At 22.8% G+C, this 24,505-nt stretch overlaps 1 protein-coding gene across 9 annotated transcripts in view; it reads left to right on the top strand.

Annotated features, from left to right (window-relative positions):
* The first annotated feature begins 3,021 nt into the window (after window positions 1-3,021).
* Window positions 3,022-24,505, top strand: part of LOC127279785 (sodium bicarbonate cotransporter 3) — a 55,656-nt gene continuing 34,172 nt past the window's right edge. For 3 of the 9 annotated variants that reach the window (XM_051302353.1, XM_051302352.1, XM_051302345.1), the window contains exons 1-2: window positions 13,386-13,606; window positions 23,902-24,038. In XM_051302353.1, coding sequence (XP_051158310.1) covers window positions 13,587-13,606; window positions 23,902-24,038 — 157 coding nt within the window. In that variant the 5' untranslated portion in view covers window positions 13,386-13,586. Of the gene's footprint in view, window positions 3,164-3,764; window positions 3,902-13,385; window positions 13,607-19,437; window positions 19,513-23,901; window positions 24,039-24,505 lie in introns of those variants that run through there. The other 6 variants (XM_051302347.1, XM_051302346.1, XM_051302348.1 and 3 more) reach the window with 6 other exon arrangements.

Raw genomic sequence — 24,505 nt, 5'->3', positions numbered from 1 at the left:
TGACATATTTCGTCAATTAATTAATAATATATATCTAACTTTTTTAATTTTTATTTTCTTCAACTTAAGTATTTTTCATTTACTAATTGAAATATAAAATGACAATAAAATTTCCCTCTATAATCATTTGAGTGAATATATGCTATTTCGTTTTATTGTTTCAATTTTCATATACATTCATAATAGTACCCTCTTTCAAAAAGAGAAAAAATAAATAAAATTCTCAAATTTTCTTGAATAAGACCTCGATCAAACATTATATTTCATTTGGATTGGTTTTCCCGGATTTTCCCAACCTGAAGTCGATAAATTGAATTCCTGTTTCACATTTTCTTCTAGGATATGCTAAAATTCTTATCCATTATGTTTTTCACCAACTTCTATTTATTTCCAAAACATATATGTTAACTTACCTACATAGAATAAAAATATCTGCAAATAAATTTAAAAATGTTTACCGACTGCGAGAAATATTTTCTAAAGAAAAAACAGAATTCTATTTTAATAAAGGTCGATAACATACATGTTTATATAAAAAGAAGATATCTGTTTTTCAATTATTTTATACTCAAGTTCGCCTCTTATTAACAAACGGTTAGTGTAAAATCATTTTTATAAACGTATAGAATAAATTAAATATGTAACATATAAACAATCAATATATTTATAACTCTGACACTTAACATTATTTTATGATGCAATTGTAAAAAATTTTTAATTGTAAAAATAATATATACCATAATAAAACTTGTGTTTTTTTTCATTATTTTTTTTATAAACCTCTCTTTAAATTTTAATTTGTTAAAAATAACTCATACAGGCACTATTCCTTTTTGTTTAAACTTACTTTTTTGCGCTTTGTGATAGAAACAACAAACAAGTAACGCGTTAACGTTACCGTTAGTTTTTTTTCAAACAGTAACGTGTTACCGTTACTTTTTCTAAAAAATAACGCGTTACTGTTATTTTTTTTTTAAAATAACCCGTGAACGTTACTTTTTCTAAACAGTAACATATTATAGTTACTTTTTCTAAAAAACGAAACGTGACCGTTACTTTTTCTAAAAAGTAACATGTTACCGTTACTTTTTCTAAACAGTAACATATTATAGTTACTTTTTCTAAAAAACGAGACGTGACTGTTACTTTTTCTAAAAAGTAACGCGTTACCGTTACCGTTGTCTTCTATTAGTAAACGGCATTGAACTTAAACCACCTAAAACAACATTTCTCACATGAACATGAAAACTGTCTTAAAAATACTTTTTATGACAGTTGGTACTGCCATAAATAGTCTTTTTAAGACAGTGCCTTATAAAGTGTTCAACCAAAACAGATACTAAAAAGTAACTTTCTCGTGTTAATGGCGGAAAAAATTTTTCACCACCTCTACAATTAAAAATTTTTTTCTTTTTTATTTCATAAAACTCCTTTCTTTTGAATACATTTATTAACAATAAATTATAAAAATTATTTCTTTGATATAAAAAAATCATTTTTTACATTAAATTTTTTAAATTAATAAACTTTAAGCATTGTCATATACGCAGAGGAATTTTCTACTTGCGTTAATATTAAAAATATATTTTTATTTATTTCAAATAAATTTTGTCTGTAAATAAAAAAATATTTATCTCAAAATAACTTTTTATTTGTTTTAAATAAATTTTTTTGTTGCATACGTTTTCACTGCTTACATTAACTCTAAGAATTAAATTCAAATTCTACGGGGAGGATCGAACCCCCGTCGTTTAACGTAATCTAAAACTTAAACTAAGAGCGTTTTAAACGACCACAGCTATTGAAACTACTTGAGTAATTTTATTCTATCTATATAAATGGTAACGGTAAAAAATTTTAGTTTTTATAAAATATAAGGAATTTAAAATTTTTCTATTATTTGAAATTAATTTTTTTAAAAATAAAACTATAATAATTATTTAACTAAATTATTGTTTCTAATTAGAAGATAAATAAAATAATAAAGTAAAAATAAATTATTTATTTGATTAAAATATTTTCTCAAAAAAATAATATATTAGCATTAAAAACATTCATTACTTGTATATTGACAAATTTAGTTTACTTGAATCAATAAAATAAAATTGCTATGTCAAATAATTTTTAATTACATAAAATAAGCAAATATTCCACCAAAATAAATAAAACATATTGTTTGAAATAATTCACTACTTTCGTTAAAATTAATAATTTATTTGATTCAAATATTTTTTATTTGCTTTCAAGAAATAATATATTAGCATTAATTTTATTAATTATACAGTTAGCATTAAGTTTACTTGAAATAATAAAATAATATTTTTGTGTCAAATATTTTTTAATTGCGTCAATAAATAATAATAATAATAATAATAATAATAATAAATAAATAACCAAATATTTCATCGAAATAAATTAATTATTTGAAAAAAATTTATTATTTTTAAAAAAATTATTTATTAGCTTCAATTAATTATTATTTAGTTGATCAAATTAAAATTTATTTGTTTTAAATCAAATGTAATTCAAATGATTGAAGTTATTTGAATAAAATATATATTTTTTAGATGAAAGTTAAAAAATATTTGATCCAAGTAAATATAAATAAAAATTCTTATTTTTCGAATAATTTGAATTCACCAAATAATTTTTTTTTTTTAATATTAATAAATAAAATTTACATTCCATATATTTTTAAAAGCAAATAATGTTTTTGTCTCTTTTAATTTGTGAAATGAAAAAAAAGGGGAAAGAAGCAAGTGAAATCCTCTGTCTTTCTCAAATAAAATTCACATTTTATGATAGTAATTTGAAGATAACTGAAATTTATGTATTAACTTGTATATCTTGTTTTTCTTTTTAATATAAGTTATTTCGTACTTTTTGAAGAGTTTTCTTTCGTTTTTTTTTTTTTTTTTCAAGAAGAATCATTCAAGAAAATTGGGATGTTGAAGAACTCTGGTGACGCGGACCAACAGTGAATCGAGGTGAACTTTACCCCATGGGGGGGTTGTACGCCCCATCCGTCGGGGATCAATAGCAAGCCAGTGTGCTTCGCGCCGCGGAAAACACACGTTGCTCATCAGGTGTGTAAAAGATTTGCAGCATCTACAGTGAAGAAATTTTCTTTCAAAAATATATCTCTTGTTTTTTTAAAAAAAAGGTCTTTTTCTTTAAAAAAAACAAAAAAAAAACAAAACAATGATATTGTGTTGCTTTATTTAAAAAAAAATCTTTTGAAATCAATTATCATATTATAAATTTGCTCAACTTGAAATAAAAAATTAACAAAAGTATTGAATAATAAAAAAAAATAATTGCTTACTTAATGTATATATTTATATTTATGTTTCAAAATTAAATTTATACTTGTTTACTTTTGCTTGCAATTTTTGTTTATTTGTAATTTCATCGTTACTATTTAGGGTAGAGAAAAAAATAGTTAAAAAAAAAAAAATGTTTTAAAGAAAATTTGAAATGAATTTTATTTACAATTTGTTGTTTATTTATGTGGGTCAAGTTTACAGTAGATGTAAAGAAAAAAAAATTAAAAGATATTGACAGATATATAGATGTAGACTTATGGAAATAGAAGGAACAAGGGTGGAAAAACCGATCGATGGGCTTTCTTTTTACTCCCAATTTTTATAGACGTATAGAATAAAATTTTATTTTATTTTTTTTTGTAAAAAAAATAAAAAATTTTCCACAATAATAAAAATAAATTGTTCTCTCTTTGTTCATGTCAATTAAAAACTCATCAGAGATGCAAGATGCATGAAAAGAACTTTAGTAGAATAAATCTATTTTGTTCATCAACAATCAACTTTTAAATTCAATGTGCAATTTGAACTTGAGTTAAAAAGAGGTGTGTTTCTAAGCAAGCCAAGTATATTAAAGGGTATGTAAATTCAAATTTTATTTTAATATTATTATTTTTTAAATTTAACTTTTATTATAAAGTTTTCGATTTGAATTATTTCGCAAAACTGATATTAAACTTATTTAATAGGTTACAAATTGAAAATATAAAATTTAAAAATTAATATATATATAAATTAGTGTTTATTATTATTATTGTGTCTTTTTATTGAATTATGTCAAATTAACAGAGATTGCTATGGGATTTTCGATCTCATTGGACCTTTATAAATAGTTTTATTAATATAAATTGTCGGTTCCGGTCCTTACAATACATGCAATACAAGTATACTTTCTGATTTTACTTATATATGTGTTCCTTTAACGAAGTGTTTTTAATATTAAAAGAAAATTTTTATTTCAAAAAAACATAATTTTAAAGAAAAAAAAATATTTTTATCATAAATAATTAAAAAATAATAATAATGATAATAATGACATATGAGAAAATGTATAATTATCCATTCAAGTTCATAACATCCTCATTAGGTCAAAAGCTAGAGCTAATATCTCTTGAGACACTTTTCTAACTGAGGGTCTAACAATGAGATATATATATATATATATATATTATGTTATACTTTTTTTCTTTTTCTTTCTCTTTTTCTTCAATATGCACGTGAAAAGCATGTTTAGTGTGCTATTGTTACTAGTCAATTATATGAAAAAGTTAATACTACAGTTTACTATAGTTTAATTCAAACAATATCCGGCGTCAATTTTCAAGTTTCAACCTTGATTTCTCATATCAAATTTTTTTTTCTTTTCTCTTCTATAGGTAATTTTTCTGTAATCTTAATTAACGTGGCAAATCTAAAAATATTTATTTATAAATTGTCCGTAAATTATAAATAAATATTTCTCATAAATATATAAAAAAAAATTTTACATGTATTTTATTTATTTTAATATAGTAAATTAATTAATTTAATTTTTATAAAAATAAATTTAATTTACCTATTTATTTATTTTTTTTTTTAAATTTTTTAAAATAATATTTATTTATTAATACATAATATTGTGTTTATTTTCAACTTTGTAATATTCCACATATATTTCATGGATAAATAAAAATATACAATTTATGCAATGGTTGTACTACTTGGTGTACTATTATTATGAATTAACTGTGATTGCTCAAAAGAAACAAATGATATGAAATTATATATTTGCTTTTGTTATGAAATTATATGAATTAAAAAGATACACTTTTCATTTTTTTCATTATGTTATAATTTATTTACAAAAAGGAAACATTATTATTATTATTATTAACCTATATTTTGTTTTATATTTAATATTTGTTTATATTTATTTTATTATTATTAAAGTTTTCGTCTTTATTATTTATTAATAGAACAAAGTTAATTACAAATACGCACCAAAAGTAAACAAAACTTTAATGTCCGCGTAAATTAATATAAGAAGGGTTAATAATCAAATCGGTGACATTAGGATAAAGATATACAAAAATTAAAATAAACAAAAAGACGAAAGGTGATAAAAAAATTTTTTTTTAAATAATTGACAAAATTAAATAAAAATAAAAATAAAACTGAAGCACCCGATATCGATGGGTGTTACGAAGAATAACATTATCGAGATTCGGGACGAAAAAAAAACCACTCTCGAAGAAAATATATACATAGTTTTCATTTTAAGTTTTTTGTAAAATAAAATAAAAAAAATGTAGAAAAAATAATTTATTATTATTGTTATGCATAACACAATAAACGTGTAAATTTACAAATAAATAAAACTAAAACTGTAGACGTTTCAAAAAAAAAAAAAATTAATAACACGTTTTTATTTAATTATTTATAAATAAACATTTATTTTACGATATTAATAATAAAAGTAAACAAATTTTATTAATTAGATCACAAACATGTTTTATAGGAAGAGGAAACATCTGCCTACTATAAAACAACTTATCATTAAAAATATGCATTTGGCAAGCAGATACAACACTGACTTAAACATTATATTTGCATATATATATATATATAATATTCTCTTTATTCTCTGTTTCTCATTTTCAAATCTCAAATTTTTTAATAATAAATTTTGTTCTCACTTTTAAAAAGCTATATAGTAGAGTTTATTAGTTTGTTTAAACAAACTAATAGAATTAAAAGTACTATAAAATATTATATTATTAGAATTATATGAGGAATCCCATTATATAACACGGTAATATTTTTAACACTTCGTGTCATCAAAAACAAAACTGAATGAATTTAATTTTATAATTAATAAATTTTTAAAAATATAAAATTATTATTATTACAACTATTTATGACAATTATTAATATCTATTAAGGTCATAGGCCAAGGTCAGTTGATTGACATATATATATATTTGAGTCCATATATGAAGTGACAAAGCTCTCTAAAAAGTTTATTGTATATTATTGTCAGTCATATAATTTTTTTTTTTTTTATATATATATAATAAAATGCGTGCTTTTTGATATTTATCATCACTAAACTATATCTACTCTTATCATTTATACATAATATTTTTATCATTTTAATAAAACTAATAACAGAAAATTAACAACAATTTTCAGAAAAGTAGGAGGAAAAAAAGGAACAAAATTTTAAATCCCAATAAAAGTACAATACAGTATAATCCACCTATAAATACACTGTATTATATGAGTAATTCTCTGTATAACTTTATATAACTGGTTTAAGTTTCAACCTTTAATTATAAACGTTTTTCATGATCTTGATAATTTTGAACTTTTGTATCATTGAAAGAAATAGGATTCTTCCTTATAAACGGTAATTGATTGCACGTGTTAAATGCAGCAAATAACGAATAGATGAGAAAAAAAAATTAAATAAAATAAATGAAATAAAATATTTGAAATTATTTATAAACTGTCGCGCGTGTTAACAAAATGTGAACTATAAAAATAGATAGTATCATACGTTAGGACGCATGATTATGTTCTAAAAATCATTAGTCAGAATTTTCATTTTATGAAATTTCATTTGTCATAATTATTTTTGAGCCGAATTTTTATTTGTTCGAATGAGTATTTTGCAGAATTTTCATCGAAACGATTTTCTATATTACAGAATTTTTATATAACTGAAAATTCACTTCACAGAATTTTTATTTGCTCAAATTTTTATTTAACATAATAGGCATTTTAAAGAATTTTTATAAAGGTAGAATTTCATTGCATACACTGAAAAAAGGGTTTGGTATTGACAACCAAACGTTTGGTTGGTATTTAAGCAACCAAATTTTTTTTGTTGAATCAACAAAATTTTGGTTGTCCCAATAAAACTTTAGTTAGTACAATAAAAATCCTTTTTTTCTAATTTTGGTTGTGTCAAACAAATTTTGATTGAGACAATTAAAATTTTGTTGATTCAACAAAAAACAATTTGGTTGCTTAAATACCAACCAAACGTTTGGTTGTCAATACCAAACCCTTTTTTCAGTGTAGAATTTTCTTTCAGATGGATTTTCATTCCTTCGAATTATTATTTAATATAATTTCCATATAATCGATTTTTCATACTACGCAGAATTTGTACTTAACTGAAAAATCATTTAACAGAATTTCTAATTGATAGAATTTTCATTTGTCCGAAATTGCAAATTGACGAATAAACAATCGACAGAAAGATTTCGGCGCGATTTTTAAAATCAACTAATCAAAAATTATCCATAAAATTGTGATCAATTAGAAATTCTGTTAAATGATTTTTAGGTTAAATAAAAATTTTGTAGAATGAAAAATCAAATATTTGAAAATTATATCTAATAATAATTCGAACAAATGAAAATTCATCTGAAAGAAAATTCTATGCAATGAAATTCTACCCAATAAAAACTCTTTAAAATGCCTATTATGCTAAGGAGGGTGGCGAATAAACATAACCTCAAAAACCTGTCAAAATTAAAAAATTGTTTTTAACGCAAACAAAAATATAATAAATATTAATTTCAAACAATTTTATAGAAGATCTAGATTTACTCCTTTCGAAAAAATTATTTTTTTCCAAAATATTTTGTCGCAATAATTATTTTTTTAACATTTAGTTTTTTTTTCATTTAAATCAGACAAAAATTGCAATTTTAACCAATTTTTATAAACAAAAGCTCATTTTACTCAGTGAAACATTCTTTACAATTGTTACCTTTTTCATATTATAATAAGAATGTTCTTAAAAAGTTATAAACAATTAAAATTATTTATTAAAATTAATTTTATTTATTAAATAACTTTTTAAGAATATACTTATTACAATATAGAAAAGGTGACAATTGTAGAGAATATTTCACTTAGTAAAATGAGCTTTTGTTTATAAAAATTGGTTAAAAATTGCAATTTTTGTCTGATTTAAAAGAAAAAAAAACTAAATGTTAAAAAAATAATTATTGAGAAAATATTTTGGAAAAAAATAATTCTTTTCGAAAGAAGTAAATCTAGATCTTCTAAAATTGTTTGAAATTAATATTTATTATATTTTTGTTTGCGTTAAAAACAAATTTTTAGTTTTCACAGGTTTTTGAGGTTATGTTGACCCGCCATCCTCCTTAAATGAAAATTCGGACAAATAAAAATTCTGACAAATAAAAATTCGAACAAATAGAAATTCTTTGAAGTAAATTTTTGGTTATATAAAAATTCTGTTTTATAGAAAATAGGTAAGAAGAAAATTCTGCAAAATAGTAATTCGAACAAATAAAAATTCGTCTCAAAAATAATTATGACAAATGAGAAATTCCATAAAATGAAAATTCTAACTAATGATTTTTAGAACATATTCATTCGTCCCAAAAAATAAAATAAAATAATTTAATAATTTTTATTTTTTTTGTGATGACAAATAAAAATTATTGCTTTAATAAATAAAAGTGGACAGCAACTCAAACTTTTTTGAGTTTAACTTTACAATACACAAAATCATGACCAAATAGTAATCACCGAATCTGAAAAAAAATGAAAATATTTAAATTTTAAATAAACTAATAAAGGAGCATGTAAATTTTTATAATATTATTAACATCATTCAACTTACCTCGTTTCTAGAAGTTCATATAATTCAGTTTTTTCTGTGAATAAACTCACATGAATAAAAAGTTTCGATCTTTTGATTATTCGAAGATTTAGAAATTCGATCTTTCGATAATAAGCTAATTTGAACTTTCAGAAATTCTATCTTTTAGAAATTCGATCTCGTGGTAGGTAATTCAATTATTTGAAAATGCGATCAATCAGAAATTCGAATTTTTAACTATTCTATCTTTTGATAATTCTAACTTTTGAAAATTCAATTTTCTAATAATTTGAACTTTTAATAATGCGAATTTCTAATAATTCAATTTTTTGATTATTCGATATTTGTTAGGACAAATTATAATGGGCGACTCAAAATTTCCATGATTTAATTAATTAAGTTTTTGAATTAAAAATAAGTTTCATTTTTTATAAATAACTTTATTTGTAATATTATTATTATTATTATTATTATTATTATTATTATAAATAAACTTTTTGTGTATGATTCCAAGTGGAACTCTATTCATAATACTATATTTTCATTTAAGGTTTTAAGTTTTTTTAAAGTTAAAAATATAAAATTAATGTGATAAAAACATTTTCTTTTGCATTAAAAGACTAAAATTGACAGAAATTAGCAAAATGACAAAAAATCTATAAGACTTTTTTTTCATTCATAAAGAGAATGTAAACATATATATGTTTTAACTCGTAATGCGTTACTGAACTTTCAGAGTTTAGAGTGAGAGAATGTTGATAAGCCGCGAGTTTAAAGGGGTGAATACGATCATTCTGTCATGAGACTTTTTTTTTTCTTAAAAACATCTTATTTTTTCTTATGGACAAATACATCTGTATTTATAATTACATATATAAGCCAAGTCAGTATTAACCAGTTTGAAGCGGAAAATACTATCTACTTCTATATTCTTTCAGGTAAAAGACATATATATATATATATAATCTCTTCTTGTATTTTAACACTTTTATATGGCCGATTTAATAAAAGTGCGCAAATATATTTAATAATAATCTTGACCGAGAACGTAATAACTTAAGTCGAGCAGATATCACTTTTATTGGAGTTTCCAATCATAAAGCTTTTAACTCTCTATATAATAGGTATATGCGATATGCTTTCCTCGTTGAAATGACAATTTATTGGAATATATCTCCAATATCAAATAAAAAAAAGTTAATTCAAATAATTTTTTTTATATTACTTATAGAATTAAGCACGTGGGATAATTAAAAAAATATTGATATTTGTAAAAATGTTGCACATGTAGATTTTAATATAGAATTTCAATTAAAAACTTTGTTTTTAATTTTTTAAAATCAGCTCTGAAAAATGATAATATTTATCGGCGCTACCCAAATGATATCGAAACTTTGGGATTTACAGTAATTAAATGTTCATAGCCCTTTTATTTTATTAGTGTATAAGATAGGTGAATAATAATAAAAAAAAAATTTTAATTTTGTTTGTTAAAAATGATTTTTTTGTGAATATTTTGAGAAAATCCAAATGTGAATTTGAATTGAAAGGTTATATTTACATAGGTTATCTCTAGATATGTGATAGAAGTCTTTAACAAACAAACCTACCTTTAAGTAATTGAATAATAGCTTTACATGTTTGCACTTTATATAAAAATACAGATTTTTGGGGTCGTTCACAAAGTGTGTCACGCTATTTCCTACCCTCCCCCCCTTCCCCCTAACATTACGTTTTGATACACAAATTGGATTTTTTTTTTACAGTTCATCACAGGCAACTTGACCCCCTCTCTCATTCTTCCTAGGAGTGTGACATAGTTTGGGAATCATTAGTTAAAATTTTCATTTTATGGAATTTCATTTGTCATAATTATTTTTGAGTTGAATTTTTATTTGTTCGAATTAGTATTTTGCAGAATTTTCATCGAAACGATTTTCTATATTACAGAATTTTTATATAACTGAAAATTCACTTTACAGAATTTTTATTTGCTCAAATTTTCATTTAACATAATAGGCATTTTAAAGAATTTTTATTGGGTAGAATTTCATTGTATACGCATTGAAAAAAGGGTTTGGTATTGACAACCAAACGTTTGGTTGGTATTTAAGCAACCAAATTTTTTTTTGTTGAATCAACAAAATTTTGGTTGTCCCAATAAAACTTTAGTTAGTACAACAAAAATCCTTTTTTTCTAATTTTGGTTGTGTCAAACAAATTTTGATTGAGACAATTAAAATTTTGTTGATTCAACAAAAAACAATTTGGTTGCTTAAATACCAACCAAACGTTTGGTTGTCAATACCAAACCCTTTTTTCAGTGTAGAATTTTCTTTCAGATGAATTTTCATTTGTTCGAATTATTATTTGATATAATTTCCATATATAATCGATTTTTTATACTACAGAATTTGTACTTAACTGAAAAATCATTTAACAGAATTTCTAATTGATAGAATTTTCATTTGTCCGAAATTGCAAATTGCCGAAGAAACAAAGATTTTGGCACGATTTTTAATAAATCAACCATTCAAAAATTATCCATAAAATTGTGATTAGTTGATTTTAAAAATCGAACGGAAATCTTTTTAAGGATTGTTTGTTCGGACATTTGCAATTTCGGATAAATGAAAATTCTTTAAAATGCCTATTCTGTGAAGTGAATTGATTTTGAGAACATATTCATGCGTCCCAAATCGATCATAATTCAGTACAATATTTGTTTTTATGATATTTTAGCTTTTTATATTTGAAAATATTTATTGCTTTTTTTTTGCCTATAGAATTTTGAGTTTTTCAAAAAACGAATTTTTACACAAATGAGCATAAATCGAGTACAATTAGGTCCAATTTTTTTTTCTTTTTTTGAAAATTTTCACTTTACTGGTCTAACTTTCTGAACATATTTAAATGTTTCTAAATACTTTTTCAACAATACTACCAAAAATAGTTTTTTCGAAAAAAAATAAATAAAAAAATAGTATATTATGTGGCAAGCACGTAAAGTAGTACTTTTTAGGTGAGGATGTAATTTTCAGTACGAGCTGTCGTTAGTGCGACGTAGGTGAGACAAGTCGAATCGAAGTCGCACAGACAGCGAGTATTGAAATCATCCGAACCTAAAAATTACTACGTGCGAGCCACATACGCTATTTTTTTCGCCATTGTTATGAAAAAGTGAAACAATTTTAAAGAAATATATATATTTATAATATATAATATAATATATATGAAGTAGTATATAAAATAAAATAATAAAAATTGATAAATAAAATTAAAGCAAAACAAAAATTATGCAAAAATTATGCCTAAAAAAGTCTTTTTTAGGCAGTTGGTTCAAACTACCTTAAAAAGTGCTACTTTATCTGCCCAAAACAGGCACAAAAAAGTCACTTTTTCATGTCAATGGCGAAAAAAAATATTTTAGTAGAAATTTTCGTATTATAAAGATTTTAAATTCTTTTTTTTTCATTGTAAGGTAGATCGATTAAATTCATAACTCTTTTATGTACACCCATGAGAATTATTAATTTAAAAATAAAATTGTATTAGATTCAAGATAGTCATAAAAATGTAATATGCATACATATAATCACGAAGTATGATTATTTCTAAAAATGCGTTTTTTTTATTCATCAGGTAAAAAAAAGAAAATAAAATGTTTCATAAAAATCGAAGTTGAAAATATTTGATATTACAATAATTTCCCTAGGGGAAACAATAAATATAAATAATTGAATTAAAATATACGTGACACGTAAAATAAAATGAAAAAGCTATATAAGACAAGTAATTGATGTCTTTATTAATCTTAAGGGCATGTGAAAGGTCACCAATACGTTATTTTTTTGTGCTTTAGATATCAAAATGAACACCGAAAAAATATATATATTTTATTTTTATTGACCTATGAATTATTATTATTATTATTATTATTAATAATTATTACTTTTTTCTGATCAAGCGCTTATAGTTAGAGGATTCTAAAATATAAATTCGACTAAAATATACGTATAATGTTAAAAGTAAACTTTTGATTAAATATCGTTACAAAAATTGAATCTGGAATTATTATCACTATATATATATATAAATGCTTGTAAAATTTATGTGTTAATGTATTCTTTGAATCATACGATTAATAAATTAAAAAACAGTATTAGATTAACCCGGTGATATCTGGTATTGACGTGACGAAACAGACAGTTTTGTTGAATAACATATAAAAGTATATATATATATATATTTAACTGTAAAAACAAAAGCCAAATGATATATTTCCAATAATTGGATATAAATAATTTTTACCAAGTAATTAATATGTACGCATGATGCTGACATGATTCTCTCTAACATATAGATTTTGTTAAATTTTGAATTGACCGAAATATATTTGATAATTATCTTATCAAATGACCGGACGCTTGCCACTCGCTTCACCGGCGAAGTAATGTAGTTTGTTAACAACTGCGTTAACGCACAGTTGTGCGTTTAAAGGAATGTTCTCCTTGCGCGCGGATTGACATGAGTGTTACTGTTGACAGAATTTTTTTTTTTTTTTTTTTTTTTGTTTATCAAATACTTTGGATATAAAAAAAATTTATAGTTCTTTTTATAATTGAGTACTGAATATCATGGATAACTTTCTCCTCAAGTATGTATTTAATTAATTTTTAAAAATAATGTAATATGTATACTAAAAACCTTTTTTCAATTTGTTGTTATCAAAAGTGAAATTGTATAAAAATAATAGTTTTTACTAAAGAAAATATTTGTTATAATATTCTAAAATTGAGAAAATAAATCAGAGAAGTGAAAATATTTCTCAGACAGGAAAAATGAAATACATAATAACTTTCTTTATCATTTAATAATATAAAATAAATTATAATATAAATTTATAAAATAAATAATAAAAAGTAGTAAAAAACATTAAATTAGTTTTATTATAATATAATTTTGGTTGTCTTTTTATTTATTAAAAATTAATTTAATTTTTTAAAATCATGTAATCATTGTGTACAAATAAAGTATTAAGAAAAAAAATTTTTTTAATGCATATTTTGAAAATTTAAAAATTAAATTTTTTACTGGTAAAATACAATAAGTTTTATTGTTGCTTTAAACAAAAACGTTGAAATAAGAAAAAAAAACTTTTATTAAAACAAATGTATCTATTATGTATTCTATAAAAAGTAGGTGGCATAATACTTCTTGATTTTCTCAGCTGTGTGTGCGGAGGTGTTGTAATTGATCTGTGGTCAACTTTGTTGTTTTTTAATTAAAACTTTTAATTACATAAATAGTTTACGAAATTTTTCACAGTTTTACATATTTTTTTTTACCTAATTGTATATTACAAAATCATTTAATACGTTGCTTTTTACACTGAAAAAATTATTTAATTTAAATAATCGATTACTTGACTATTATTATCAAATAAATATTGATTCAAATACTCGAATACTTGACTATTATCAAAATAAATATTTATTTGAACCAAATAATTTTTATTTGAATTAAATAAATTGTATTTGAATCAATAATTTCTTTATTTAAAATAAATACCATTTAATTGATTCAAATAATAATAATTTGATATAAATAAATTCTCATTTGATAATAGTCAAGTATTTGAATCAAATAAATTTGTTTTTAGTGTATATTAAAAGGAATTTTTGTTACAAAATTCTATGACATTAGACATTTTGTAATATTTTCTTTTTTTTTAATGGTATTGAACTAATAATATATACCGGGTGTTCAATAAGTATGGAAATATAATATCACAAAATGCAGGAATTTTTGAAAAAAATGTTTCAAAAAAAAAATTATTAAATGAAAAAATTATCAATTTTTCAAATTTTTTACATGTAACTATTTTTTAAAAATTTTTCTTTACATTTATTTCAAAATATTATGAATTACAAAATAATTAACTGTTTCCATACTTATCAAACATCCTGTATAAAAGAATTTTTTTTTGTAAATAGAAAAAAAAATTTTTTTTTTGAGTAAATTAAATGTTAGAAAAAGTTTATCTTTATTTTTGCTTTCATTTTAATGTATTATAATATTTAAGTGAGGTTTTTTATCTCTCATGCTGATGATTCTTTAATGTCAATTGTCGATGAATCAAAATCATTTTCATAATTGTTTTTATGTCAGTTTTGTATAAACATAAATGCATATTTATTGCTTGACGTAATCATATGTATCATTTGTTTCTTTCCTTTAAGAACTATAAACAAAGACATTTTGCATTAATGTGTATACTGTGTTGCTAATATATACTTGAAGTAAATTTGTTATTTTATTAAAATGTAACGCACTCTGAAAGAAAAGGAATTTAAGATGCAAAAAAAAATTGTAGGTTATGTTTATGATTAGTTACTTGTACATTGATAAAAAGTTGCTTTTTAATTGTGTAAAATCAAAAATTTATTGAATATTTTAGACCTACGCTCGAATTTACGTAACAAGTTTTGATTCCTGGTATTAAAATTTTGAAATTGTTCAATATCAAATTCCAAAGATAGAAAATCAACTGTTCAAAGATATTGAAAGATTTCAAAATTTTAATAGAGACCAAAACTTGTGACGTAAATTTGAGAGTAGGTTCTTTTAAGATTTTTCAATTTAAAAAATATATAACATAATGAAAATATGAAGAAAAGCACAAGTATTTACAAAATTCTTATTAGAAACGTGTTAATTAATTGATTAATAATTAATCACAATTACCAAAATAAATGAATAACAGAATTTTTTTTTAAACAAAATGAAGTTTTCACAAACTAATAAATATAGAAAAGCTGGAAAAATTTAATTCTCAAAGTTGATTTATACAAATTAACGAAATTAAATAATAGAATTTTTAGGTTAGGAATCTTGTTGACGTAATTGACGCCTCCATTAAAAAATTTGATTTTAATTAAAAATAATTTATAAATACAACCACTTTGAAATGTTTCCCTGTTCCCTCATATATTTTCCCCAATTATTCATTATCTAGTATGAAAAACTTGCTTTTAGCCACTAAATCCAATACGACGCACTAATCACATTCAACGAATATTTTTATTCTCTAAACATCATAAACTTTTTGCCAGATTCGCTATCCTTCTCCTTAATAAAAATGATGAAAATGGAGATTACTATTTTTTGAATGTATTTCTTTTTTACTCTAATAATCAGAATCCATATATTAAACTCAATCATATTTTTTTTTTGTTTTTGAGTTTTTGTCAGTCCAATTGAATTATCTCCATTTATCTTATTTCAAGAGTGAAAATTCATTTAAAGAATTATAGAAGCTGAAATGTGAAACAAATTAACTTAATTTAGCTGAAAAATTGATGTACAAGGTCCCACATATTTCCGTCCTTAACTTTGTAAATGCACGACGACTTCCGACAAATAAACAATTACGTTTACTACTATTACTCCTGTCACACTCCCTTTCCAACGCCCGATAGGTAAATGGGCTGTTATAAAGCTGTTTGTAGAAGAGTAGATAATTATTGCCGTTGGAGTAATTAATCACTTAACTCTGTTCGTTGAAAGCTTTCGAGTGATGTAAAATTTTGCGACATATGAAGACAATAACATAAACAATATTTTTTAAATTGCAAAATATTATAAACCTGCAAATAAATCTTTTATTTGCGTTTATAATTGAGATAAATAAAATTTATTTGAATCATAAAAAAATTTATTAATTTGACTCATAACCTGTATATATAATAATTTTTTATTTGTTTCAAATAAAAAATTTGATTAAAAATCAAATTTTATTTAGTGCAAATAAAATTTATTGGAAACAAACTCACTTTTTGCTTTTGAATTAGTAAAATTTAAATAATAGTAAATAAAATTTTTTACTGTACTATTTTTTGCCATTAGTAAAATTCAATTATTTAATAGTTAAAAATTTTTTTTTTTTACTATCAAATTAGTAAAATTTAACTATAATTTAAAAACAAAAAGTGACGAAATTAAATAATAGAGTTCTTAGGTTAGGAATCATGTTGACGTCATTAACAACTGTATTAGTGCCAATATTATAACGCAAAAGTAACTAAACTCAAAAAGCGCTTAATTTAAAAATTGTTAAAATAAAATGAATAAGTAATGAAAAAAATATAAATGTAAAGGAAATTTTCATATTTTCACAAATTTTATTATGTACAAGAATAAAATAATAAATATCAAAATATCAAAATGTAGAACATAACCTATATTTTTATAGTTTTTCTATGCAAACTCGATTTGAATCACATTAAGTTCATTTTAAGTAACTTGAAGGTGGCTGTTAAATCATTTTGATACAGATCATAATGGAATGAGTCGTTTTTTTTCTATGCAATAAAGTAAAAAAAAAAATTAGTACGTTAAAAAAAATAATTCTGTATACGTATTTTCCGAGGTTGCAGCAATCTTTTGTTGTGGGAGTAAAAATTATGTAAACTAATAGTTGTTATGAATTGCATTTTGAAATATTTTAAAATAGATCACATATAAGAATTAATTTTTAATTTGAAAATTTTTTTTTCTTTACAGTTCTGCGCTCATAAAATAAAACCTTGATTATTGTTTATTAATATGACTATAACAATTCATTTTTTTTTAATTGCTAATTGTAAATGTTATAAAGATTGAGTGTTTGCACCTGCATAGCACATTTGTAATTCTACATATATCATATTCAATATTAATAGAAATAAATTCTTAAAAGATTTCATGTTTATGACTATAATGAGAGAAAAGTTTATATGTTTATTGTTTGACTGTACTGTTGAATCTAAAATTAATTTTTTTTTTAAACTTGCGTTTTTAATCGACTCATTTTTGTTTGATTTATATAAGAAAAATTGTATTATAATTAACAATAAAAAATATCTTTGTTAGAAAGAAATTTTTATTTTTAATTTTAAAAAAATATATAAAAAGTATAAAATGCATAATTCTTACGTCTCTAATCTGTTAAGCATTTGTATAATATATTGTCATTGACTTAATTTACAATTTAACAACATTTACGAAGAGGTTAATATGTATACTTTGACATAAAATATGCAATGATTCATCTGACAGTTTCAATGATTTATTACTTTATACGACTTGAATTTTAATTTATGTTAATGAAAATTTCTGAATATGTACTTTTTAAAAGTAATTCGTATATTTATCTGTAGAAGAGACTGAGAACAGTTGGTACAAATGGAATATATTTTAAAAGTTAATCCTAAAAATGATGTGGGGATTCAATGGGAGCGAAATGATCAGCTTCCATACGCTAATGCTTTTTTTCAACTTCAAAAATATGAATTTTTTTAATTTCGTAAAAAGAAAACTTTTTTTTGGAAATTATGTGTAAAAAAAAAATAATTTCTAAATTTCCATTTTTAAATGTCGAACTTAAAATTTGTTAGGTAATAATATTTTTTAATTATAATTAAACAATTGAAACACAGTTTTAGGATTATAAGAAATTATTATAAAATATTAACCTTTAACTGGCACAATTCCGCATTCAAACATAAATGGTACAATGGGTCTGCTGGACCCGACGTATTCAAACGTGTATTGTACAGCCGGTATTGAATATTTTTGCACCAAAATTTAATCTGAGGTAGCTTATGATGTGTTTTTTTAAAAATTTCATTAGTTTTATAGGAATTAATTTATTTTAAGTTAGTTAAAAAAAATTGTGAAAAATAAAAACGAAAAATTGCGTGTATTTACTTAAAAATTCATAAGTATGTTTAAATTTTAATATTATGAATTAAAAATTTAAGATTATACTCTTGATGTATATTATTCTTTAAGGAAAAAATTACCACAACAGCAGGACACAAAAAAAGCTAAACATTCAATTATAATTTGAGATCGAAAAAATGCTCAGATCTACTGGACCCATGGTGCCAGTTATGGGTTAATTACAAAATAAATTATAAAATAATAAATAACAGACGTGAATAAAATACTAGACTTAATAATGTCTTCATCTTCATTAAAAACTGCTTGTAATAAAGTGAAATATGTTTTTAGGTTAGAAAAATGAAAACATGTGTTTTGACATCAAGAACGGTACTGCCAACTTAAATAGCGCTAAATTTCAAAACTTATGAAATTAATTATTTAAATAAATAATAATTAATATTTTTTAAACCCCCCTCCTCTCGCTATCGATGAGACAAGGGTTCAGTTGCCCACAAGTTTTTAAGGAATAAAGTATATATATAGTTTACCCCCCCCCTCCCTCATAGAAAAAATTTGTTTCTACTCCATTGGCATTTAAATCTTAGAACATTTTTTTCACATATGGAATGGATATCGCAATCGATTTATTCGTCCCCCCTCAACAATCACCGAGTCACACTTTCTGCGCAATTTTTGGAAAAAGTATCGTGTGCATCTTTTATGTCATCTAATGTCGGCGGATCCGACTCGCGTGATTTCTGCGCTCGCGCAGCAAACTTCACACTCATCGGAAATCGCCTACGTCCCTCACTCGTAGCACAATGTACCATTAACAGATACATATAAAAATTATTTGTAAGTTATTTTAAATATATTTATTATTTAAAGTCAAATTAAGAGATTATCGAGGTATATTACAACAATTCTAATTATTAAAAAAAGAAACTAAAATTTTTTAAATTGAAATTTTTATTTAAAAATGTTTTAAACTTTTAAATAAAAAAAAAAAAAAATAACACGCTTGCTTCTATAAATCTGAATTTTCATAATTAAAAATAACTAATTGTTATTAAAATTTTTTCCGATTTTTTGATTTATTAATTAAAAAAATTAAAAAAAAGAGATTTATTATTAATAAAAAAATAACTGTAAGAATTGTCAAAGACTATAATTATTAGTTAATAGAAATTTAATGAAATTTCAGTTATTTTGACATAACCTAAAAATTAATTTAATTTCATTATTAGATATTTTAAACTAAATAGTAGAAATATTACTACTACATACCTATTTAAATCAGAGTCTAATATTTTTTTTTTGCTATCAAGTTAGTTATTTTTGACAAATTCAAATTTAGAGTGAGTACATAATAATAATATCAGTTTATTCTCCGTGTTGTCTTCTTCAACAAGTTATTTTCAGAAACTAAATGCACGTTTTTGTAACCTATAACAGAATAAGAAACTATTTTTTAAAAAGAAACTTAAATTTTACTGAGAAATTAAAATTATTATTTTTAAAAAAATATTTTGTTAAATAAAAAAAAAAAAAGAATTTAATTTCAACAAATAATTTGCAAAAGAAAACAATAACTAAAAACAAGAGAAAAGACTGATTAATTTTTTAACAATATCTTTATTTCCTTCTAAAAATATTAAATTTGTATTTAAAATATATTATTGTAACTATGAAATGAAATTGTCCGATGACTTATTTCTTTAATCAATATTAATTTTAATAACAGTCTACTGGAGACATATTATTTTATTTTTATTTTAATCTTATTTTAATACAACACAATATTCTGTATGAATTTCACTTACATTAAATAGACTGTTCTGTCACAGGAACATTGACGGAAATAAAACTAAACTAGGTCAAAATGGGGAAATTTCTACATGAGTAAAGCTAAAACATTTATGCCATTTTAAAACTAGATATCTATCTGTAATTAAATTACCTACATTACTAAACAAATAACAGTTTAACTCTAGAGTCAGTCTAGCGAAAATCACCTAGACCGGGTTGCTTTATTATTTTTAAAAATCTCTAATCTATGTATAATATTTCTTTATGTACCTTTATTATTATTATTCAAGAGTTTGAGTAAAATAACCAATAATTTTTAATGTTTAATAGCTTCCAATAGGAAATTTTCCCAAAGTTGATAAAACTGAGATTGGACACCAATTTGGCTCCAATTGCTTCAAAAAGTTGGACATCTCATTCTCAAGTTTGGACTTACCATAAAGAATCTATGGCAAAAATTTATTTTTCAACTAAACTTAAAAAATAAAACGCATGAATCAGTCTTAAAATTAATTTATTCAAATTTTCATTTGACAAAATTTTATTATCTAGAATTTACTTTTAGCCAAATTTTTATTTCCTCGAATTATAATATTTAACATAAATTCCATTTAATGCAATTACTATATTACAGAATTTTTACTTAATCGAATTTTCATTTGTTCGAATTGACATTTGAAAAAAATTTGAAAACGTTAAATTTTTATTTTTACAGAACTTTCTTTTTTCCGAATAAATATTTAGCAGACAAATTTGGACGCAAATTTTAAAATTAGCCAATCATAATTTCGTTGATGAAATTTGTTCATATTAAATATAGAAATAAGTTGGAAAAATAAAATTTTTGATCAAAGCAACTTAATTGTTATTAACAATGCCTAAAAGTTGAATTTTTACTCAATAATAGTTGCGCCGCTATAATTTTTTGAAAAATTAAATATTAACCTAGAACTTTTTTTCAACTTTCTTTGATGAAATTTGTTCATGATAAATATAGAAATAAGTAGGAAAAATAAAATGTTTGATCAAAGCAACCTAATTGTTATTGATAATGCATAAAATATAAATTTTTATTCAAAAAAGGTTTCGCCAAAATGGTTTCTTCAATAACAATTTAATTTCCTAGAAATTTGTTTCAACTTTTATTTTTTAAATTTGTATATAATTAGTTTAAAAACAAATAGAAAAAATAATAATTTTTATTAGTGTATTTTATTTGTTATTAATTGTTGTAGTAATATTTGATTGTTTAATGAAAAATTATTTCTAGGTCTCTATCTATTATCAGTTTTACTTTATTTCCTACAACTTTTTTTGTCTTTAATGTTAATTTTTAATATTAACTTCCTAAAATCTAATAATTGAAACTAACAGATTATTTATATTAAGGTTAAATTTACTGGAAATTTTAATGTATATATTCATTATAATCTGAAACATAACACCTTTACTAATTAAAAAAATTAAAGTTTTAATTATATACTACTTTTTATTTATATATGAGTTGGTATGTTTTTTATGTTAAAATGTATATATAACTTTATTGTTAATGTATTTTATTGAATTATATATCTACTATCATTTGGGCTATTCACCACTTGCGACGCCTATGCAAAACAGCTTGCGTGGCGCTGCGAGCGTTTTGTGAGACGAATTGAGACGTCTCATACTTCAGCTACATTGTTCTTCGCTATAGAATGTATTTCCCATATTCCTCATCAGACGACCGAATTGTCGATTTTTGTCGATAACGGTCAACCTGGACAGGTAGAGGGTTAAATGTTAAATTTTCGAGAAATATTTTTATTTAGCCACCCCAAAAATTTATTTAGACAAACAAAAGTTCTGTAAAATAAAAATTCGGCTAAAAATAAATTCTAAATAATAAAATTCTGAAAAATTAATTTTAGAACATTTACTGGAGTGACCCCTCTATATAGTCACTGGTAAAGTGATTGAATTTTCATCATCTGTCCTCAGTCTCGCCTGATATGAAAAATGAACTGATAATTTAAATTTTGTATTAAATTATAACTAAACTATTTCATTTAGTTTGAAATGAACAATATATAATTAACATATCATTTTTTAACCATTTCCTGTAAAATTTTTTGAAATAAATTAATATTAACATAGTCCAACATTATTAGCGTTTACGTGTAAAAAGGTTGTATTTACACCTTGAATATATTGAATATATTTTCTTTTCATATATAAGGAAAATAAGATGCCTTTAAAGGCACAGTTTTTTTCTAACATCATTGAAAACAACACACATAATATTTTCGAAAACTATTTTTTATTTACAACTGTTACATTTCTATTCTACATAAATTAGATACATTTGTAAAATTAAATAATAAGTTTTAGAAACTGAAAAAGAACACCATTTACTAACTAATAATAATAATAATTATTTAGATCAGAATTTTTATTTGCTCGAATTTTCATTTAACATAATAGGCATTTTAAAGAATTTTTATTGGGTAGAATTTCATTGCAGAGAATTTTCATTTTATTCTTTCAGATGAATTTTCATTTGTTCGAATTATTATTTGATATAATTTCCATATAACCGATTTTTCATACTACAGAATTTTTACTTAAACGAAAAATCATTTAACAGAATTTCTAATTGATAGAATTTTCATTTTTCCGAAATTGCAAATGGCCGAACAAACAATCGACTGAAAGATTTCGGCGCGATTTTTAAAATCAACCAATCAAAAATTATCCATAAAATTGTGATTGGTTGATTTTAAAAATCGCGCCGAAATCTTTGTTTGTTTGGCCATTTGCAATTTCGGACAAATGAAAATTCTATCAATTAGACATTCTGTTAAATGATTTTTCGGTTTAGTAAAAATTTTCTAATATGGAAAATCGGTTATGTGGAAATTATGTCAAATAATAATTCCAACAAATGAAAATTCATCTGAAAGAAAATTCCACCCAATAAAAATTCTTTAAAATGCCTATTATGTCAAATGAAAATTCGAGTAAATAAAAATTCTGTGAAGTGAATTTTCGTTTATATAAAAATTCTGTAATATATATATATATTAGAAAATCGGTTTGTTGAAAATTCTGCAAAATACTAATTCGAACAAATAAAAATTCGGCTCAAAAAAAATTACACACGAAAAAAAAGTAGAATTTTTACCCCAAAATCGGTATAAAAATTACCTGCAACAAATTTTATCCTAGTTGAGGGCGCCACCGTCTATGTGAATTAGCATTGATGAAAATTACCCGCAACAAAATTTACCCAGCGTTTTTTCTGTGATATGACAAATGAAATTCCATAAAATGAAAATTCGAACTAATGTTTTTTAGAACACAATCATGCGTCCCTCTTTAAAATAGTTAACAAATGTTAATTAATATTTATTGAAATAAAAGTGGTTTAATTAAAATTAATTTTGTATATTTTAGACCCTGGATGCAGCCTGGAATCGGTGGAACGAGCGACCGAGTTGGCGCTTCAGGTGATGATGAGGCACCTAAAGATCCTGGTGCTCGAGTCATTCAACATTCATACACTGAGAAATATACAGAGAAAGATTATGAAGGTAAGATTAATCAGTTTTTTAATTATTTTTCATTTTTTACTGATGAGTTTCGTTATATTGAAACTTAAAAAGAGATAAATTTTTCAAGTAATTGAGTAATTTATCCTTTTCTATAATTTCTCCTTTAGTTGTTTTCTTATCTTTCTTTATAGAGCTGATAACAGAGATAATACAAAAAATAATGTAAGATACTTACAACGCGACATATATATATATATATATATATATATTTAGTAAATGAAAAAAAAAAATTAAAATTATAGTTACGTAATTTTCAAACCAATTATTCAATAGTATATAAAACACTATGAATTGTTTTATAATTTATTGAATAGCTGTTGAGTTAATATTCAAATATGTAATACACTGGCTGGAAAAATTAATATCTCAAAATAAATTTTGTTTTTTGTACATAATAGAAACATTCTAAAAATTATAAAAGAAATTATGTTCTGAACGTAAATAAA

The sequence above is a fragment of the Leptopilina boulardi genome, unplaced genomic scaffold (genome assembly GCF_019393585.1).
Source record: "Leptopilina boulardi isolate dan_hultmark-lab unplaced genomic scaffold, ZJU_Lbou_2.1 LbouV2_223, whole genome shotgun sequence".
Taxonomy (NCBI): domain Eukaryota; kingdom Metazoa; phylum Arthropoda; class Insecta; order Hymenoptera; family Figitidae; genus Leptopilina; species Leptopilina boulardi.
Note: the sequence above shows the minus strand (reverse complement) of the source record. Positions and strands in the feature narration are given on the sequence as shown.